At 43.0% G+C, this 22856-nt stretch overlaps 1 protein-coding gene across 1 annotated transcript in view; it reads right to left on the minus strand.

Moving 5' to 3' along the window:
* Positions 1-12539, minus strand: part of LOC127160649 (tripartite motif-containing protein 16-like) — a 14280-nt gene extending 1741 nt beyond the window's left edge. Inside the window, exons 1-5 of the mRNA XM_051103308.1 lie at positions 11945-12539; positions 11039-11122; positions 10706-10939; positions 2476-2635; positions 2288-2335 (exon numbers count right to left, since the gene is read on the minus strand). Coding sequence (XP_050959265.1) covers positions 2288-2335; positions 2476-2635; positions 10706-10939; positions 11039-11122; positions 11945-12511 — 1093 coding nt within the window. The 5' untranslated portion in view covers positions 12512-12539. The remainder of the gene's footprint in view (positions 1-2287; positions 2336-2475; positions 2636-10705; positions 10940-11038; positions 11123-11944) is intronic.
* Positions 12540-22856: the final 10317 nt, after the last annotated feature.

Here is a 22856-nt window from a genome sequence, read left to right on the forward strand (position 1 = left end):
CTTTATCTTAAATGAAACATCCAAAGACTGTGTCGGAGAATCCAAAAACATAAACACTTGCCTCCTAAGTGAAATTACGTGTTTTAAGCGGCATCTTTACATCCGAGAGTCACCGTCTTAAATCCACTAGCAAATTTTCCAAACCTACGTAACTCCTGTTCAATCAATTCATTCGGGATGAAGGGTGGAACACCTGAAATGACCACTTTCGTTAAAGGCACAGATAGCGGCGAAACTTGAACAAACATATCATTAATAAAGACTCCGCTTTCAATCAAAGCATGAACCAAACGTTCCTCTTTCAAAAAAAAAAAAAAACAGCAGCTTTATTCATCCGAGAAGCATAAGATATATTATCATTATGACCCCAGGATCCGTAATAAAAACCCCGTGTCCAATGGACAGCGGCGTTTCACACAGGACGCCATGAACTTTCAAACAATACTAACAGCACACTTCTCCGCCGTATTCAAAAAACGAAAAAAGCAATAAATGATGTCTTACCTTTCTCATGCATGTGAAAAAGAAGAAAAAGGCTCACCACAGCAGTGTACCAAAAAAAAAATCTACTCTCCATATTGAACACTCACTCACTCACACAAACGGAAACCAGAAGCCCGAAAGAGAGACAGAGCGTTTAGTTACGAGTTTAGTTGCTTCAAAAACAGTCCACGTTGCTAAGAAATATAAAATGTACTGATTCAGTAATGATAAAGTAGCCAGACAGACAAGTTTCTGCGCTCCTGAATGTTTTGTAGTAAATCTTAACAATGACAATCAAATATAGATATAAGATGCATTTTAAAAAAATACTTCAGAAAATTCAGCTTGGCAATCAAATATAGATATAAGCTGTTTTGTTTATCATGCAGCTCAAAGAGTGGGTGCACTGGTTTAGGATTTTTTACTTAACACAGTCAATTTTACTGCTACTGCTTTGTACAATCTACTTACTACTGAACTTACTATTCATAAAACAAATAAAAAATTATTTATAATTACACATACAGTATAGGCAGTAAAATCTCCACCCCAACAAGAAAATACATAATTTCAGCTTGGCCTGTAAAAGTTTACTTGACAATACTTTGATTTTACTTAATATAGCACCTAATTTAACCATGCTTTTAAAGTGTGTGTTACTCAGAAACATCTAAGTTAAAAATACAATAGAAATCATGTAGACACCATATCTACATAATTAGTAATACAGCACTCATCTAAACACAGAGATTGCAATACTTGGTAAACACAATACACAATGATGGTAAGATTCTGTGGTTCATTTTGGAAAATGACTATCATTTTGAGTAGACAAAAATCACAAGTTACTAAACCTAACTACAAAAGCAATGATAAAATAGTATAAATACAGCTTGAAAACAGCAAAAAATAACAAATAAATAAAATAAAAATAAAAATTAATTAATTAGTCATGTCCCAGTGCATGATGGGAAAACCAGCATCAGAAAAGTTGAGTAGGTTTTCCTTAATTTTATAACATTTATATTTACACTTCAACTTCTGCAAGCTTGAATTGACTACCAATTTTTAAAAAGTACTTGTTTCTCTGTAGTATTTACTTCGCAACAGAATATTTTTTATCAGTGTAGAATCTCTCACAATCTATTCTGATTCATCAACACAGTTTCACTGATGATCCAGAACAAACATAAAACCCAGGATAGAGCGGCTGAGTGAATGTGGTCTGGACTGTGTGGATGAGGCTCATTGTGTCAGAGACGCTGAAGAAGGACAGAGTTCCTGCACTGTGATCCACAAACACTCCTATTCTACGAATGATGGACTTTACAGGAAGATTAGTCCGTGTGTTATTGTGCCAGAATGAGTATCTGGAGGGAGAGCAGAACAAACTCCAGGACTGATCATTACATCCAAACAAACACTCATCACGCCGTCCCTTCCTGCTGATGCTCTTATATGACACTGATATAAACACACCAACACCTCCACTCCACTCAATCTCCCAGTAACAGCATCCACACACACTCTCTCTACACAACACCTGCCACCATATGATCAAATCTGTCTGGATGATCAGGATACGACTGATCTGTGCCATCGACAGTAATCACTCTGTTGTTCTCAGACAGACGGAGGCGTTTATTCACTGTGTTCAGATCCAGAGTGAGCTGATGGGAATCTGATGGAGATAAAACACATCAGAATCAGAAATTATGTGCAAATCATCATTTACATAATCAATTATGAAACTTCTCTACAGAAAGAACAGCAAGTTTTTCTGCTTGTTTTCTTACTGACTTACATTGTAGGAAGTCCTTCCTGTTCCAGAAAACAATGTTGGTGAATGTGACTGTGGAAATCAACAGACATGAACAGTGTGATTCTCATGATCCTGCATCCATTCCTAACACATTTCTAATATGATGTTCTCCATGATATGAGATGATGATGGACTCGTTTCTGAGAGCAGATGAATCTCCAGGACTTTACCTCTGTCTGAGATCTTCTTGAGCTCCTCTTTGCAGAAATCCTCCAGTTTGTCTTTCAGCTGACGGACAGATTTTCTCAGGACATCAAAAGATAAGAGAGAACTAAAGAGATCCTCATTTCTGTCTGTAGATTCAGGAGGTGCTGAGAGAGACTGGAAACTCTACAGAAAACAGAAATCAAAACTCATCAGCTCCACACTTCACCCAATAACCTGATCCAATTGATGAACGTTGCTTAGAATCTGTACTATCAAGTTCACTGATTTCACCATGACTTAATAAATAAGAAAATGATGTAAAAGCTGACAGACACGTTCACAAGGCTCTGAGGTCCAAATCAAGTCTTAAGTCTTTGTTCTATTTTTAGAAACTTTCAGCTAGTTATTGTAATTAAATTAACAGTGTGTGAGGCTAAATCAGTTGAAACATTAAAACTAATTACTTCTACAGGATGTCTTGTTCATTTGTTCAAAACTGTCTAATAAAAGCACAAAGTTTTATTGAAATTATTCATAAATCATTCCCTTCTACTCCAGTATGAGCCGGAACTCAGAGAAAATAAACCAGTAACCTTATCTGTCTTATGCTATATATACTCTACTCTGTAATATTTCATATAATATGTCCTGTCTAGCTTCTGTAAACTTGTCAGAGTCGCCATTGAATCTGTGTAAATCACTGAAGTATTAGGCTGGATCTCTTCGACCCATTGCAGGGCAAGACATATGGCAGGTATATACAGATACATGATCAGAGATTCTCCTAGCAATTTTGATATTAAATGTAGATATATACACTGCAGCTGCTGTTCTTCCCGTCCCCTCGGTCTTTAGATCAATCTGTGTATATCTGCAGTACTGAATAATATGCAACACTGACATATTGTTGCACAACTGAAACTATTGGGATGTTCATGCTGATGCTTTTAATTTCTTTATAAATGTTTAAATCAACAAATGGCATTGGGAACAACCAGGGAGGTATTGCAGGGATCGTCACTGTTGGTGCAATATCAATCTCATCAGGACTCATTCTCTGTGCTTCCTTCCCTACAATCCAACCAAAACTAGCAAACTCTTTATATTCATACACCCAGCATTCTTTTAAAATTTTCTTGACCGGGTGACTTTCCAAACACTTCACAAGAGCCTGTTTGGCATGGCCCTCTTTATATGGCTGCCAAACAGGAAGTTACCATAGAGGAAGCAGAGGGGGTGGTAACAGACAGTACTAGGGGAGAGCTCCCTCTGCTGGTGTGGCGTTACAGTGATCTTATTTTTTTAATGAAATTCGGTGGGGGTGGGGGAGTCCTGTAGCTAATTTTACACAATGGCTACAAAATTTAAAAGTCTCACTTTTAAAAAGGTTTTTATTTAATGAAGAATTTTGCTATTTAACAAAGTATGATTTTTAAGCTTGTTTCCTTTTGGAACTGAAATGGAGGAATTTTGGTCAATATTGACAATTAAACAATAATTGGTCTCCTTTTACAATGTGGTAAATTGTGTGTAGTAGTGAGCCTTAAACGTATATCCTTTCCCTGTCAATGTTATGTTATTTATTAGTGTATTTTTTTATTTGAATATGTTTACTTTTTCTCCTCACATTCTCTGTTTTTTTTAACTAACTACATTAGGAAATTGATCATTTAATTCATATAATGAAACAAGCTAAAAGTGGTTAAAGCAGGGATGTCGAAACTCAGTCCTGGAGGGCCGGTGTCCTGCAGAGATTAGCTCTAACCCCAATTAGACACACCTGAACCAGTTAATCAAGCTCTTACTGGACATACTAGAAACTTCCCAGGGTGTGTGTTTAGTTACGTTGGAGCTCATCTCAGCAGCACACCGGCCCTCTGGGAACAAGTTTGGGCACCCCTGGGTTAAAGGAAACTTTAACAGAATATCTGCTATATGAGTTTCAAGACATGCACTAGCTGCGACATCTATTGACAACACCTGTGGGCTTTTTGTACTGCTAATTGGCATTGTGTTAGGGTTAACATAATAATATATTCATAATCAAACATAATATCACTTGAAAATACAGTTTTACACATAATATCGAATTAATGTTTACTTATAACAAAGCGAAAATCATGAGTTGGCTGAAATAGCAGTAGATATACTCTTGACAATTATGGGAGTCATAGTGAACTGACAGCCTGTCCACTAATTTTTTTTTACATTTTTTACAGTAAACAGTACTTTTTAGAGAACTATAGTAGTCAACATTTGAGGTGGATCAAAGTTGTCCTAAAACCAAAACAATGCCCATTCTTGTCTTAGGACAACTTTGATGAACTTTTTTGATCCACTTCAAATGTTGACTATATAACAAAAAATAATAGTCAGAATTTTTTTTTTTTTTTTTTTTTTTTTTTTTTCATGTTTTCAAATATGTTTAAAATAAATTGTCATATCACTCATGTTTTCATTGTGTCATTTTTACTTGAGGAAAAGGAGCATGTATGGATGTCATGGGATAGGCATGGGATGATTCATGGCGTAGTAGGTGGGGATGCTATGAAGAAAATAACAGGGTGTAAGGGCCAAACCCTTAAATCTTTGTAAAGTTGACATATTTAGGTGACATGCATAAGTACATATAGGCTTAACTAGGACACTGTAAACATTTTTTTTTTTTTTTCATGGCATTTTAAGGTAATGTAATTGTTTGGAAAAACAAATTATTCAAAGCTCTGATTTTGTAAAATAATACTGGTTTAAAACTATATTTTAGATGTTGTACTGAACACACAAAAAATGTTTTCATTTCTGTTTAAGAGGAGTAAGTGTAAGTATAATATTTAATTTAGAAATCCAGACTCAGACCAGTACTGGCTAAGTGTAGTATTTTCTAATCTATATTATTTTCTAATCTCAAACAGAAGTTATTTCAAACACTCGCTGCTGTCGGTAAGTGATTTTTGAAAAATTAGTTATAGTCACTAGTTACTTCTCACAAATAGTAATTGAGTTAGTAACTGAGTTACATCATTATAAAAGTAGCTAATTAACAGGGAAAGTAAGTATTGTGTTACTTTTAAAAAAAAAAAAAATGTTCAGATATGTCAAATAACTTGGATGCCCCTAACATTTAAATATGTTAAATGAATGAAATTTAAATTAAATTAATTTCAGTTCCTTGTTTCTTTGTCTGTTCAGTCTTCATGAAGAATTCCAAAGGAAAATCCAGTTTGAATCCTGTTCCAGTGTTGATTATTCTATTAAAGCTTGTTTACATTATTTCCTCGTCCCTGCTACTCCTTCCTGTTTTCATGTTTATGAGACAAAACAACGTGTGCAAACACAAAAATGTTCTGGGCTGAGGAATTTCAGGCTTAATATCCAACTGAAAAATAAAATTGTAATAGTATTGTAATTTTTAGCGTGTTACATCTGGTGATTTTATTGTCAGTTATGATTAACGCGTGTTTTCAGATGGGGAAAAAGTAATCAGTTGTTTTACTCATGACTGAAAAAATGCCGCAGACCCGTAGCGTTTATTTTATTAACCATATCCTTGCTCTCTGTCACCCTGACTGAATGTAGATGTGGAGGCTTTCCCCCATCCGAAAACACAGAGTGGACACTCCAGCTAACCACCAGCGAGTCCTCCACCATTGCTGCTTCAGATTTGGTTTCACTCCCTCCGGTCCTCAAAAGCTGCTCCCCAGTTCTCCAGAGCTCTTCCCTCATCCTCAGCCCAGAACCGCATGATCATGGGCTCCGGCGAGAAACATTCTCATATTTCAGGCCACATATGCCATAAGGACATTATGGACTTGAAGATCCCCAACAGGAGTGGTGCGTGGCTCTTCCTTTGTCTCTAAAACTCCAGCCCTCCCATGTCTCGCCCGGACTGTGTACTCAGCCATGGCTCCCCGAGCTCCCTGACCCGCCATGGCATCCCGGACTATATGCTCTGCCGTGGCCCCCCGAGCTCCCTGATCCGCCGTGGCTCCCTGAGCTCCCTGACCCACCATGGCTTCCTGAGTTCCCTGACCCGCCCTGGAGGATTTCCTCCTCCCCGTCAGGTGTCTGCCCTATATGCATCATAATTTCCAAAATGTTTCTATAGTGTCATGCTGTCACACCCCTGTGGACTGTTTTGTTGGTTTTGCCTTCTTGTATCCTTATTTAGTCTTTCCTGTTCTGTCTCTTGTTATTACGTCATTGATTAATTTCCCACACCTGTCTTTGTAATTGTTCACACCCCTTTATAAGTTTGTTTCAGTTCCTTGTTTCTTTGTCTGTTCTTAATGTCTTAATGTATGTTTACGTCATGTTGGCATGTGTTTTAGGAATGAACAGACAAGTGTGTATGATGCTGTCATGTGGAATAGTAAAGGAATGTCAAACCAAAATGACTTTTACGAGTCATGAGTCCAAGTCAAGTCTTGAGTCAGCTGTTCACAAGTCTAAGTCAGGTCGCAAGTCTTTATTTATGTGAGTTAATTCCAAGTCGCAAACTCAAGTTTTCATCTCTGAAAGCTGAAATGTGACCCTGGAGCACAAAACCAGTCATAAGTATCACAGGTATATTTGTAGCAATAGCCAACAATACATTGTAAGGGTCAAAATTATTATTATTTTGATTTTATGACAAAAATCATTAGAAAATTAAATAAAGATCATTTTCCATGAAGATATTTTGTTATTTAAAATTCCTACTGTAAATATATAAAAACTTTTTGATTAGTAATATTCATTATTAAGAACTTCATTTGGACAACTTTTCTCAATATTTTGATTTTTTTGCATCCTCACATTCAGATATCCCAGCCAAATATGGTCCTATCATAACAAAGCTTATTTATTCAGCTTTCAGATGATGTATAAATCTCAATTTCGAAAAACTGACCCTTATGACTGGATTTGTGGTCCAGGGTCACATATGTTAGAGAGGTTTTAATCTGTTGGTTAGTGGTTTTTGAGAAAAAACTCAAAAATGATTCCTATGAGAAAGCCATTTTAAAGAGGCGTCTCTTTCAAAAGAAGATGATCAGGTGAGAGTCTGACTAATGACTAATGATCTGACTTCAATGAATGAAGATGGCGCCAGTGTCTATGGCATGCCGTCTGTCTCTGTGTTGTCTGCTTAGTTTGTTGTTTGCAATCGCTCTTTTTATTTGTATAGATGCTCTGCCCTGCTCATTTATGATCGCCAAACACTTTACAATATTAGAGCTTCTGAAGATACACTTTCTGGACGATATGAATTGGGAAATCAGACTACGAGCCTTCCTCCCTTCCTGGCTGATATACTGGCGTTTTTACGTCGATCACCTTGCGTTATTCCTCGTAAGAAGCGTTGGAGACAACGGGGGAAGCGCAGAGGTGTTCTGGTCAGATTCAAGGCATACCTGGCGTCCACCATGTCTGTAAGGTGTCCTCGCGATGGAAGCTGTGTTCCTGTTGCCCCGCGTTCACTGGCAACGAGAGGCCGTTGGCTCTGTCCTGTCTTCTCCAGCTCGACAGGGATCACTGAAGGCGACTTGTCGATTGGGCCTTCTCCTCCTGTGCGGGTTCAGGTCCGGGTCCGCAGAGGGGTGGATTCTTCGCACCTTCGCCCGCTGGGCCGTGCGGTGTCGTCGGCCAGTGATGATCGCACCCTCCGTTTGGGTCTGATTAATGCTAGATCGCTAGCGAACAAGACTTTTTTGCTGAATGATTTTTTCACTTCACGTGAGCTGGATTTTATGTTTTTGACAGAAACCTGGCTTCATGCTGGTGAGTTAACATCTTTTTCTGAACTTCTCCCTCCCAGTTGTGATTTTCTTAGCTCCCCTCGGACCACCGGTAAAGGTGGAGGGCTGGCTTCTGTATTTAAGTCTGTCTTTCACTGTCGGGAGATTGTGGTGGACGCTTACAATAGTTTTGAATTGCAGCTTTTTGAGACAAATTTTCCCACGACTGTACTATGTGCGGTGGTATATCGTCCTCCAAAGTATAATAAGAACTTTATTCAGGACTTTGCAGACTTTGTGGCAGGGATTGCACTGAATTATGATCGCTTTTTAATTGTTGGTGATTTTAATATACATGTGTGCTGTGAATCCAAACCTCTGGCTAAAGACTTTCTCAGTCTCATTGATTAGTTTAATCTCATGCAGTCTGTTACTGGTCCGACCCATGAGAAAGGACATACTTTGGACCTTGTGTTGTCGTATGGTCTATGTATTACTGTTAGTGAAATATGTGACACGTGTATTTCTGATCACCTGCCTGTTTTATTTACTGCGGTTGTTCCCAATTCGGGGATTTCTACCTGTGCTTCTGCACGCAGTGTGAGGGCAATTAACCCTCTTACTGCTTCTCAGTTTTCTGGCGCTTTTAAAAACTCTTTGTTGTATAACCGTGATGGCTGTGATCTCAGTGTTGAAGAGTTTACTGTCCTGTTTGACTATACTACCGAGATATTGGACTCTGTTGCTCCGCTGAAGAAAAATCGTCCGAAAGTTCAATCAGAACCATGGTTGAATGAGACTACCCACTCTCTCAGACGTGCCAGTAGAGTCGCCGAGAGAAAGTGGAAAAAGGATAAATTGGAAATCTCATTCGAAATGATGAAAGATGCATTACGTAAATATCAAAGAGCAGTTAAAACTGCTAAAACCAAATTTTCTCAGATCTTGTAGCCAATAACAGCCAGCGGCCTCAGGTTCTTTTTAATGTTTTTAATTCTCTTGTTAACCCTTGTGACTCTGATTGCATTGTGCCATCTGTAATATTATGTGAAAACTTTCTGAAATACTTTGTGGACAAAATTGCTGGTTTTAATTTTTCACCCATCATGGTTATTAGTGATTCCTCTGATTTCTCTTTTTGCCCAGCTGTCTTCCAGCAGTTTGAGTCGGTTACACTTTCTTGTCTTTCTGACATAGTTAAGCAGCTACGTCCTGCATACTGCCCCCTTGACAGTATTCCTGCACATTTAGTTAAAGATGTTTTTGACACTGTTGGGCCAAGCATTGTATCTTTGGTGAATACATCTTTCAGCTCACGGTGTGTACCAGCTGTTTTTAAACATGCCATTGTGCAACCACTTCTAAAAAAAAAAACTTGGACTCATCAATTTTGTCTAATTTTAGACCTATATCTAAACTCCCCTTTCTTTCGAAAGTTTTGGAGAGAGTTGTTTTCAACCAACTTCAATCATTTTTAGATGAATTTAGTATTTTTGAAAAATTTCAGTCTGGTTTTAAGCCCCGACACAGTACGGAAACTGCTCTTTTAAGAGTTTTTAATGATCTTCTTCTAGCTGTGGACTCTGGTAACTCTGCTGTTTTAGTCCTTTTGGATTTGACTGCGGCCTTCGATACGGTCAACCACTCGATTCTTTTATCTAGACTTGAACAGTGTGTTGGCATTAAAGGCATAGCTCTCAAATGGTTTCAGTCGTATTTGACAGATAGAAGTTTTTCTGTTCACCTCGGCGAATTCTCCTCATCTGCTGCCCCTCTCTCTTGTGGTGTCCCCCAAGGGTCAATATTGGGTCCTATGTTGTTTTCTTTGTATTTGTTGCCCTTGGGGTATATTTTTAGAAAACACAATATCTCCTTCCATTGTTATTGTTGTAATTGTTGCTTTCATTGCGGATGATGTACAAATTTATTTGCCTGTTAAAACAAATGACAAAGCTTCTTTTCTGTCATTATTTAATTGCTTAAGAGATTTAAAAATATGGCTGGATCAGAATTTTCTTTGTCTTAATGAGAATAAGACTGAGATCGTTGTGTTTGGTCGTCCTGGGGATTTAAGTGGCTGTGTAGATGGACTTGGTAATTTAGGATGGTATGTTCGTCCTTTTATCAGGAATCTTGGTGTGATTTTTGACAGTGGTTTTAAATTTGAAAAAACAGATTAGTTCTGTTGTAAAAGCTAGTTTCTTTCAACTGAGACTGCTCGCTAAAGTCAAGCCTTACCTGCCACGTAAGGAATTTAAAAGTGTAATTCATGCTTTTATAACGTCTAGACTAGACTACTGTAACTCTTTATATGTTGGTTTGGATGTGTCATGTCTACAACGTTTACAGTTAGTCCAGAATGCAGCAGCTCGTCTCCTAACTGGGACTAAAAAGTATGAGCACATTACCCCAGTCTTAGCTTCACTTCACTGGCTTCCTGTCCGCTTTAGGATTGATTTCAAGGTTTTATTGTTTGTTTATAAGATTTCTGTGAGTGTCTCAAGTCCACTATGATGGTGTTCTTCTAGATCTGTGTTACCTGCAGGAACTGGATGTGATTCTGTGTGTGTGAAAGCTGCTCCAGCTCAGCGTCTCTCCTCCTCAGATCATTGATCTCCTGCTCCAGTCGCTCCAGTCGTCCTTCAGCTCGACTCACCGCTCGCTTTTCCTGATCTCTGATCAGCCGTATCAGCTCAGAGCGGCTTCTCTCAATGGAGCGGATGAGCTCAGTAAAGATCCTCTCACTGTCCTCCACTGCTGTCTGTGCAGAGCGCTGTTAGGACACACAGTGATTCAGGCTTCAGTGGGACTGAAAGAGACAAGAGAGTCTGAACTGAGACTGAGACAAACTTCTCTTCTTCTCCAGACTCACCTTATGAGACTCCACAGCCTCTCTCAGCTGCTGAAGATCTTTCTCTCTCTGCTGGATTCTCTGCTGGAACATCTTCTGCATCTCCTGGAAGACAAACGGATGACAGTGAATGTCACAGAAAACTACTGGCACTAAGGGTGTGTTCACACTTGTGTGCTTCTTTTTAATAATAATAATAATAATAATAATAAGGCTGGGAGTGTTTTGGTTACAAATAGCAGCTGAGGGCGTCTTTTGTTGCTATAACAAAAGCTGCAACAGTAGTCTAGTGCTGTGTGGTGCAGAAATGTTGAGAAAGAGGAAGTTGGCTCTTGCTTTGGCTTTTGAAGTTAACAGGGAGGAGAATGTCACTTCACAACATTTGTGAGTGCATGACATTATACAGGGAAGAAAACAGTATGGTGCTTACAACAATTTAGTCCAGGAGCTCCGGGTGGATGATGCACAGTTAGTGGCATATTTTATACTAAACAAAAGTCAGTTTAAAGACCTGCTACAAATCATTTCACCATTGATTATCATACAAAACAAGTACAATAAGTCTATCTACCAGCTCAATTTTCTCAATTTCTTGTTGTTATGGAAATGACAGGTCTCGCTACTCACTTGTCATTGGTCAGCTGTCAAAAAGGTGCTTATTTTATTTTAAAAAAAAAAAAAAAGTAATGTAAAACAGACACTGGCAGCTTCAAAAAAAGATGTTGAATAAGAACTTAATCATCATGTAAACAGATGAATCCAGTAAAAGTGGAGCTGATAACTAATGGCTGCCGGTTCAAACTCCAGAAGTGATGACTGGTTATACATGAATTAACATGAAGATTAAGGCTTGTTTTACACCATAAGCATAAGTATTGTAAAAGTTAAACTGATAGTGATTCTCTGTTCTATGTAAAAAATAAATACCTGTTTCTCTGTCCTCTGTGCTGCAGCTGATACAGTGTCATGGTTTTTATGTTCATCCATCACACACAGCACACATATACATTTCTGATCAGTGCGACAGAAAACCTCAAGGATCTTCTGATGTTTCTGGCAGATCATCTCCTGCAGTCGTCCAGTGGCATCAGTCAAATTGTGTCTCTTTCCTTTAAACAAACTCTCATGTTGTTCAAGGTGATTCTGACAGTAAGAGTTCAGACACACCAGACAGGACTTGACGGCTTTGTATTTTCTTCCAGTACAGACGTCACACTGCACATCTCCAGCTCCAGCGTAACAGTCAGCAGGACGTTTGGTCTTCTTGCTCAGTTTCTTCACCACTTTAGCCAGCATGGTGTTTCTAGCTGAAGCAGGTCTTGGTCTGAAGGTCTGTCTGCACTGAGGGCAGCTGTAGACTCTCATCTGATCCCAGCAGTCTGTAATACAGCTCTTACAGTACTTGTGTCCACAGGGAATGGTCACTGGATCCTTCAGGAGATCCAGACACACTGCACACAAGAACCCACCTTGAGAAATTCTTGCTCCTGCCATTTTACTGAATGAACACAGAGACACAAACACACAGCAGCTCAACTTCACTTCAGTTGGTCTTTCCCTGAAATCAGGTGATTCATGTTTCCAGGTTCTGTGTTTGAGTCATGTGTAAATCAGGTGTGTCTGTTCAGTTGTCTGTGGGAAATCAGTGGTGATTCATGTTTATTAACATTAATGTTCAGGAGCAAACATCAATCAGGTGTGTCTGCAGCAGGTTCCAGGGGAAGATAGGTGTACATGTTCAGTGGTCCTGTAGAGTCTTGTAGGTTCCTCGTTCCTGGTCCTGTAGAGTCTTGTACATTCATTTAACGGGGACTCTCCATAGGCATAACCGTATTTCCACTGTACAAACTGTATTTTCTATCCCCTTACCCTAACTCTACCCTAAACCTACCCTTTACATAAAACTTTCTGCATTTTTAGATTATCAAAGAGTTTTAGTTTTTTTTTACACCATTTGCTAGGACACAGGGAGACTAAACCTCATAAACCCTGTTCATGTTGTTATACCGATGTCATTATACACATTTGTGTCCTCATGAACCATATAAACCTGTACACACATACATATTCACATAAATACACACACTGATGGTGTAATGCAGTGCACAGTGAGGATGATTAGAAAGAAGGATCATCACACACACACAAAAAAAGAAATGGAACTTCGCCTCACAGCATGGAACACTAAGACTGGTTAACACATTGACCAGAAAGAAATTACAGTCAACGAACTGTCAGCGACCAAGATCTTGATCTTTGCCCTGTCCGATCTATGACTCATCTTCAAGACCAACAACCAAAGAGATCTCAATGCTGTCCTAAATCTAGTGGAGAGAAGCTGGAAGCTGGGGTCGGCTTCATGATGAACAGCCAGTCAACCAAGAGCATTTTGGCCTTCCAACCAATATCAAACTGTCTGGCCATGTTGACCATCGACGGCATTAACAAATGAATGAATGAGCGCATTTATATAGCACTTTAATTGTGTACTGCCATACACCCAAAGCGCTTTTACAATCATATGGGGGGATCTCTTCTCAACCACCACCAGTGTGCAGCATCCACTTGGATGATGCGACAGCAGCCACAGGACAATGGCGCCAGTGAGCTCAACACACACCAGCTACAGGTGGAGAGAGTGATAGAGCCAATTCAATGAAAGGGGAGTATTAGGAGGCCATGATTGACAAGGATACACCCCTACTTTTTACAAGAAGTGTCATGGGATTTTTATCGACCACAGAGAGTCTCAGTTTAAGACCATCCAGCTTTTTTAAGTCTCATCTGAAGGACAGGGTGAGCTGGCCTTTTAGATAATGCAAATGAATATGTTTTTCTTTTACTAGATAAGGCGGGCTCTAGATAATGTGAATATGTGTTGCGCCGCTCGCATGTATTCCCAAACACAACAACGATGCAATGATGAAGTGTATCTAGGTGTAAGATAGGTACTAAGCCGTTTTTATTTTATGTGGTGTCGTGATTTAATTTTGATAAGAACAAATGTTTATTATTCTATGTTGTTTTGGCATTTCATTTATTGCGTACATTTTAAATCCACTTATAGAAGAAACAACAGCAGCAGCAGTATGGTGTAACATTTATTTGAAACATATATTTGGATTCGCTGCCTTATCTCCACTATTTCCTGTCATTCTTTTCATGGCTTTGGAAAACTTGTCTTGGATGTTTCTCTACGTCACTTTTTGCATAACTCAAGGTCGTCAACACCAAGCTTCATTGCAATTTCTTTCTGGGATTTAACTGCCTTCTCCGAGTCTTTAAAGTCTCTCCACGAGCGATAGTACAGGTGCGGATACGTGTCTGTCAGCTCAGCTATTAGACACTTCAGTATTTTCATGTTGCTACTGCTAGTAACTTTACTAACTTGGTGTAGATGTTGTTCTCTTATCTGACCTCCGTAGAATAAGAAATGAAACTGAAAAAAAAAATCTCCTGTCAAAGAAGGTGGAGTTTTAGAACACACCCACCGAATGCGTACTTTGGCCATGGACCAATGGTAGCCCAAAGGTGTTTAGGAGCCAAACAAACTCCCCCAAAAAGTTGTCTGGTGAGCTGTTTCGAACTGCCGAAACGAACTCAAAACAAACTTCGTTTTGGCCTGATTTTGTTTGAAATGACATTATATCAATTCATTTTTCGATTTCATTTGAAGTATGTTGGGGCCTTAACACCTCTTCCAACAGCAACCTGGTTTTCCCAGGAGGTCTCCCATCCAAGAACTGACCAGGCTCAGACCTGCTTAGCTTCAGTGGGCAACCAGTCTTGGGCTGCAGGGTGATATTGCTATGGCTATGAAGATGCACATACTCTCCATGTACGCCCATGTAACTGAAACCAGGCCGGATGAGGCCAAGGATGAATTCTACAAGCAACTGAAATGCACAATAGATTCAATCCCTCAGAATCAATTGATCATCCTGGCAGATGATTTCAACGCCTACTGTTCACAACGGCCAACAACCTTGGGCAATACTCTATTCTGGCATTTCAAAGGCACCAAAGTTGGCCATCTTGGAATACTTCCTAGTCAACTGCCGATTTCAATCGTCACTCAAAGATGTGCCAAAGATATAAGGACTGGGGCTCCGACCATTTTCTCGTCTGTGCCAAATTGCAGCTTTGACCATAATGGGCAAAGAAGAAAGCGACCAGTGAAGCCAGACTGGATGCAGCTTAACAACCCTGTTGTAACAGGGTCAGTGACTGATCCGGAGTCGTTGGATCCATTTGCGACAACTTTATTGAACAATACTCGGAGTACAACAGGCAGAGTTATATCCACGGCAGACAGGGGCAACACAGATAATCCAAAGAATAAACGATAGCCCAGGCAGACGGTCGGGGCAGGCAGCAATAAATCAAACACAAGAGATAAACAGTCCAATCGGCAACAGGAAGGCAAACACAAGAAAACGCTTAGGATTGATAGTCAAACTAACCAAAACTTCGCGAAGAGACCCGCCAACCGGGCGGGGTATAAATGGCCGCCAAGGGGAAGTGAACCGGGGGAGACCCGGAACCAGAAGTGGAGGTCCCAGGTACAGGATTGTGGGAAACGTAGTAAGTTAAAAGTCCGGTGATGGTTCCCGCTGGCGGCGGTCGGAGGGAGCCACAGAGACCGCGTTTGTGACAGAGCCCCCCCCTGCGAGTGACTCCCCACCGGGAGCTGGTCGATCCGGGTGTGCCGCATGGAAGTCGATGGTGAGCGAGGGGTCAAGGATATCCCCGGTGGCGACCCAGGATCTTTCCTCAGGGCCGAAGCCCTGCCAATCGACCAGATATTGGAGGTGACCTCTCCGGCGCCGGGAGTCCAGGATCGTGTTGACCCGATAAGCCTCCTCGCCGTCGATGATGATGGGGGAGGTCCCTGAGATGCGGTCTCGTCTAGGTCCTCCGCTCCTTCCGGATCGCCAGCGGGCTTCAACAGAGAAACATGGAAAGTGGGTGAGACACGGTATTCAGCTGGCAGGTCTAATCGAAATGAAACAGGAGTGATTTGTCTGAGTATCTTAAAGGGACCCACGTACCTGGGACTGAGCTTTTTGGAAGGCAGGCGTAGTCGAAGGTCCCGGGTCGACAGCCACACCCATTGTCCGGGTTCGTAAGGGGGGTTGGGTTGGCGCCTGCGGTTGGCCTGGGTCTCGGTGCGACGTATGGCAGACTGGAGGTGGACATGGGCCTGATTCCAGGTTTCCTCACTCTGTTGGAACCAGGAGTTGACCGCTGGGAGTTCCGAGGGTTCTCCTGACCAGGGGAACGGGGCGGCTGGAAGCCCAGCATACACTGAAAAGGGGTGAGATGAGTGGAAGGTTTGCGTAATGAGTTCTGCGCATATTCTGCCCAAAACAGGTAACGGCTCCAGTTCTCCTGACGGTGATGGCAGTAGGAGCGGGGGAAGCGGGTCAACTCCTGGTTCAGTCTCTCAGCTTGACCACTGGCCTGGGGGTGGTATTCCGATGTAAGGCTTACGTTGACCCCCAGGAGGCGGAAGAAACTGGACCAGAGACGGGATGAGAACTGGGGTCCCCGGTCAGACACGATGTCCTCAGGTAGACCGTAGAACCTGAACACCCAGTTACAGAGGATCCCGGCCGTTTTCATAGCCGTGGGGAGCTTGGCGAGAGGAATCAGGCGGCAACCCTTGGAGAAACGGTCGACTATGGTGAGGATGGTAGTGTACCCACTGGAGGGAGGAAGGTAGGTTATAAAGTTCACCGCAATGTGGGACCAAGGACGCTGTGGTACGGGTAAGGGCTGGAGAAGGCCGGCGGGCAGGCGGTGTGGAACTTTGGTCTGGTTGCATACTGTGCATTGCTTGACGAATTTGACAGTGTCGGCGCGCAGGTTGGGCCACCAGTAACGGTTGTGGAGCAGGTGCAGGGTAGCCTCGATTCCTGGATGGCCTGAGCTGGGAGCGGCGTGGACCTCGGCCAGGACCCGGGGTCGGAGGGTAAGAGGAACATAAATGAGGTTATCAGGACAGTTGGCTGGGGGAGGATCCTGGGCTTGAGCTTCGGTTATTTCGGTCGTGATATCCCACCTAACAGGTGCCACAATCATGGAGGAGGGCAGGATGGTTTCAGAGAAGTTGGCGGGGAGATCGGGCTTGTGCATGCGAGAGAGAGTGTCTGCCTTCATGTTCTGAGAACCTGGACGGTATGAGACGGTGAAGTTGAAACGGGTGAAAAACAAGGCCCATCGTGCCTGGCGATGGTTGAGCAGCTTGGCTGAGCGAAGGTATTCTAGATTTTTATGATCTGTAAGGACGGTGAATGGATGCTTGGCGCCCTCGAGCCAGTGTCGCCACTCTTCCAGAGCTAGTTTGATTGCCAAGAGCTCGCGGTTGCCAACGTCATAGTTTCTCTCTGCCGGACTCAGTTTGTGAGAGAAGTAGGCGCACGGGAACATCTTTGCGGGCTCGCCCTGTCGCTGCGAGAGCACTGCTCCCACACCAGTGCTGGAAGCATCTACCTCTATAACGAAAGGTCGGTCGGGGTCCGGGTGATGGAGGATGGGTGCCGTGGAGAATCTCTGGCGGAGGTCGTCGAAGGCCTGGAGAGCTGATCGAGACCAGGTGAGGCGGGAGGTACCCCTCTTTACCATCGCCGTGAGAGGAGCCGCTACAGAGCTGAAGTGGCGGATAAAGCGGCGGTAGAAGTTCGAAAAGCCAAGGAAGCGCTGGAGTTCTTTGAGCGTTGTAGGTCGTGGCCAGTTTAACACGGCGTTTACCTTCCTCTCATCCATGGCAACTCCCTCAGGGCTGATGACGTACCCGAGGAAGGAGATCTTGGTCAGATGAAACTCACATTTCTCCTCCTTAGCATAGAGTTGGTGTGAGATGAGGCGCTGGAGTACGGCTCAGACATGGTTGACGTGTTCCGTATAAGAGCTGGAGTAGATTAGAATATCGTCGATGTAGAAAATTACCCAGCGATTCAACATGTCCCGGAACACCTCATTGATGAACGCCTGGAAGTAGGATGGACTGTTGGCCAGCCCGAAGGGCATCACCCGGTACTCGTAGTGGCCTGATGTGGTGGAGAAGGCGGTCTTCCATTCATCCCTTGCACGAATCCGAATGAGGTTGTAGGCGGAGCGTAAGTCCAGTTTGGTGAAGATCTTGGCCGTGCGTAGCTGTTCCAGGGCGGAAGGCACTAGCGGGAGTGAGTAGCGATATTTGACTGTGACCTCATTGAGACCACGGTAATCGATGCACGGACGAAGACCGCCGTCCTTCTTCTTAACGAAGAAGAAGCCTGCCGACGCGGGAGAAGTGGAAGGCCGGATGAAGCCCTTGGCCAGCTCCTCCTGGATGTAGGTGTTCATGGCGGTAGACTCAGCGTGGGATAATAGGAAAACGAGCCCCCTGGGGGGAGCTGCTCCAGGGATCAGGTCAATGGCACAGTCTCCTGGGCGGTGAGGTGGTAGCTGGGTGGCCTTGAGATGGCTGAAGGCCTCGAGCAAATCCTGATATTCGGTGGGTATGGCGTTCTTGGCTGTGTGGTTCTGGGGAGGCGTTTCTAACCTGGTCCTGGGTTGGAGACAGTGTTCTTGGCAGCGGGGTGACCAGCGGGTGATGGTGCAGTCAGCCCAGGCGATGGTTGAGCTACGGGAAGCCCAGGATGACGGGTGAGTGAGGTGAAGAAATGATGAAGAACCGGATGGTCTCACGATGGTTGGATCCAATCCGGAGGGTGAGGTCGTTGGTGGTGTGGCGAATCTTTCCAGATCCTAGCGGTCGCCCGTCGAGGGCGGCCACTGTGACATGTGGAGAGCAGGAGAGAACAGGCAAATGATTAGTGGTGACAAAGTCTGCGTCGATGAAGTTCCCTGCCGCGCCAGAGTCAATCAAAGCTGTAGTTTCGATCTGCACCTCCCCTGAGCCCAGAATTACAGATATCTCACATCGATTGAAGAGAGAGTCGTCACAACTCACCGAGGTTGGTGGACGTGGAGGACGAGTGGGACAGTTCGCCCTGACGTGGCCGGGTTGCCCGCAGTACAAACACAGATTACCCCGGAGCCGTCTCTCCCTCTCCTCCACGGATAACTTGGTGGATCCGATCTGCATTGGCTCGGGTGCTGCTTCAGTGGTGGACGAGGTCTGGGGCACGTGAACGAACAACCGGCTGGACTTGCGAGCACGCATGACGTTATCCACCCGGATCGAGAGATCGATATATTGTTCCAGAGTGAGCCCCTCATCTCGACAGACCAGCTCCACCTGCAGGTCCGGGTTCAAGCCCTTGCGATAATGGAGCTTGAGAGGTCCGTCGTTCCAGCCACTCTGTGCCGCGAGCGTGCGGAAAGTGAGAGCATAATCCGCCGCGGTCCTCCTTCCCTGCCGTAACGCCACAATCTGCTCTCCCGCCTCACCGCTCTCCGAGCTCGGCTGGAAAACCTCCTTGAAGCGCTGGAGGAACGCAGAAAATGATGGAAAGGCGGGCCGATCTAAACTCCAGACCGCGGTGGCCCAGTCTAAAGCTCTCCCGGAGAGTAGGGAACACACAAAGGCAATTTTACATTCATCCGTGGGATACAGGTGTGGCTGCACCAAGAATCACACCAGCTTCCACCACATCCGCTCAGCTTTTTTTGCATTGTCTTTTCATACTCTGTACTGCTGTTGATTTTCTCCAACATGATTTTGTCTGCCAGTCTTACTGACTTTCACTGGTGCAATGTCATCAATGACATTCTTAACTTTTAAGTTAAAGGACTCCAGGAAAAGGTCAACAGAGTCTGCAGAAATGCTTGGCATTGAAGATATAGCCTTCATAAACAGCACACTAGTGTTTTCGTTAATACATCTCTTTCTGACAGAGACGGATCTAGATTCAGTGGTAGCAGAGATCAATATATCAAAGAGAATACAGAAGTGATCAGATAGTGCTACGTCCTTAATGACAAAGGATGAAATGTTTAGACCCTTACTAATAAGTAAATCAAGAGTGTGTCCACAATTGTGTGTGGGGCCATGCACATGCTGAATCAGGTCAAAAGTGTTTAAAACAGTCATAATTTCTTTTGTAGTTTTGATTTTTTAATGATAAATAGAATTCGTGGAGCACCTTTCAGCACAATCCCTAGATATTCAAAAGACAAGTACTGACCAAATGACACTTGCGTACATTGATAGACATCTTTAAATAGAGCAGCTACACTTCCACCTCTCCTAACAGCTCTGCAGACACTCATGAAAGTAAAGTTAGGAGGGGCTGTTTCATTGAGGACTGTTGCACTGCAGCTGTCTTCAAGCCATGTTTCAATTAGAAACATAAAATCCAGGTTGTATGTGGTTATTAAGTCATTGATCATAAATGATTTATTTTTTATTGAGTATTTTTTATGTTTAAAAATGCTAACTTGATGCCATTACTTTTTGTCTCTAGAGCAGTCTTAGTTTGATACCTAATAGGCCGCAGATTAGATGGGTCAGCTGTACGGCTTGAGAAGGCCTTAGACTTTCTATCACGTGATAAAACAGAGATAGAGAAAGCTACAGGCACACTGGGTTCCCGTTTGTTATGTAAACATTCCTGAATGTTGCTGCTATCATAGCGGGACCCGACACATATCACTGAGAGTTGTTATCAGTTGTTTTTGGTTCACCTACAGCAGATGGAGCAGGGTTTGGGCCCTGGCATTGTGGCAGCGGCCGGAGAGCTCTTGAAGGAGGAGGAGGGCAAGCTGGGCCCACAGGCTTTGGTGGTTGTGGTGCCCGCCATTTTTAGTTGATATCTGGGGGCTTGCAGCAAAAGAGTGGGAGAGTCTGGTTCCTCCATTTTCTGTGAGAAGCTTAGAAGTGGAGATGCTGGAGAGAGGGATAAGTTGTCTGGTGAGCGGGGCTGTGGCTCTGGTGTTTCCGGTGGCTGAAATATGTTGTCCTGGCTTTCCTGGCTGTTTACCAGAAAGTCGTCCTTCAGCGCTGAGTCTTGGAGCTGTTGTAGTACGTCACAGTTTGTCTGTGATGAGTTCTGTGGGCAGGGCTCAGCCGGGATGGTGTCCATGAGCAGTGCTTGTTGTGGCTGTGTGGCGTTGTCAGTGTCCTTGTGGGATGTGTCGACCACATGACGACTCTGAAGCTGATTTGAAGTCCTGTGGTCACTCATACTTTGTCCAGGTGTGTGTGTGTCATTCATGTCGATTTGCAGTCTTGTGCTTCATTAGGATGTTCCGAAGTTCCCTGTTCACATCAGAGACATCATTCGAACTGAAAAGTCATTGTGATAGTAATAAACATTATGCTAATTGAAAAGTTCATAATTTGGTTTTGGGAGTGCCCAATACAGGTTTACATGCAAAAGTGAAAAAAAGAACACTTAATTTTTCTTACAAAATGTATAAAAAGAGTCATATTTTCCAACACCTCCTTAGAGTAAGGTACTCTTGTCTGATTGGTCAGATACATGGAGTACTGATAAAGTAATGCAGTTTGTAAAACAATGTATTGCTCCATCGTTTGTCATGACTCCAAGTGATAAGAAGGACAGACATTCTATATTAATCAACACAATTTCTAGACCATAGCAGTCCCACAACTGATAAGCAGTACTATAACTTGAGCTAGCCGGAGACCTACGCTAAGGAAAGGAAAGGACGTGAGGCCAAGTATGGTGACCCATACTCGGAATTTGTGCTCTGCATTTAACCCATCCAAGTGCACACACACAGTAGTGAGTAGTGAACAAACACACACACACACACGTTTATTTTTGTGAATTGTGGGGACTTTCCATAGACTTCTATAGTTTTTATACTGACCAAACGATATTGTCTATCCCCTAACCCAACCCTAACCCTAAACCTACCCCTCACAGAAAACATGTTTGCATCGTTACACTTTCAGATAAACATCATTTACTATTTTTAATAATTTTTTAACATTGTGGAGTCCGCAGGCCGGTCCCCACAATGTCAAAACTTTCAAGTTTTACTATCCTTGTGGGGACATTTGGTCCCCACAATGTAGCAAAAACAAGTGTACACGTACACATGCACACTTAATTTTTCTATGTATTTATTTATTCAAAATGTATATACAATATACAAAATGTATTTATCCACACGCACACAGAGCAGCGGGCAGCAATATTGCTATCGCTGTGGCGCCCAGGGAGCAGTTGGGGGATCAGTGCCTTGCTCAAGGGACTCACCTCAGTTGTAATATTGAGGGTGCAGAGAGCGCTGGTTATTCACTCCCCCACCTTCAATCCCTGCCGGACCTGGGACTCAAACCCACAACCTTTCGGTTACAAGCCCGACTCCCTAACCATTAGGCCATGGCTGCCCCCCTAAGGTGTATATATATATATGGGTAAAAACTCTTGTAAGTCTATTCTGATTCATCAGCACAGTTTCAATGATGATTCATATTCAACCCAAAACCCAGGATAGAGCGGCTGAGTGAATGTGGTCTGGACTGTGTGGATGAGGCTCATTGTGTCAGAGACGCTGTAGAAGGACAGAGTTCCTGCACTGTGATCCACAAACACTCCTATTCTACTGCTGACAGAGTCTACAGGGAGATCAGTCTCTATATTATTGTGTATGAATGAGTAACTGGTGGAATAACACATGAAACACCAGGACTGATCATTAGATCCAAACATACATTCATTGCCCCGTCCCTTCCTGCTGATGCTCTTATATGACACTGCTATATACACACCAATCCCACTCCACTCAACCTCCCAGTAACAGCGTCCACACACACTCTCTCTACACAACACCTGATACCACACATCAAATCTGTCTGGATGATCAGGATATGGCAGATCTGCGTAAGAAATAGTAATCAGTCTGCAGTTCTCAG

Source organism: Labeo rohita, unplaced genomic scaffold (assembly GCF_022985175.1).
Source record: "Labeo rohita strain BAU-BD-2019 unplaced genomic scaffold, IGBB_LRoh.1.0 scaffold_413, whole genome shotgun sequence".
Lineage (NCBI taxonomy): Eukaryota > Metazoa > Chordata > Actinopteri > Cypriniformes > Cyprinidae > Labeo > Labeo rohita.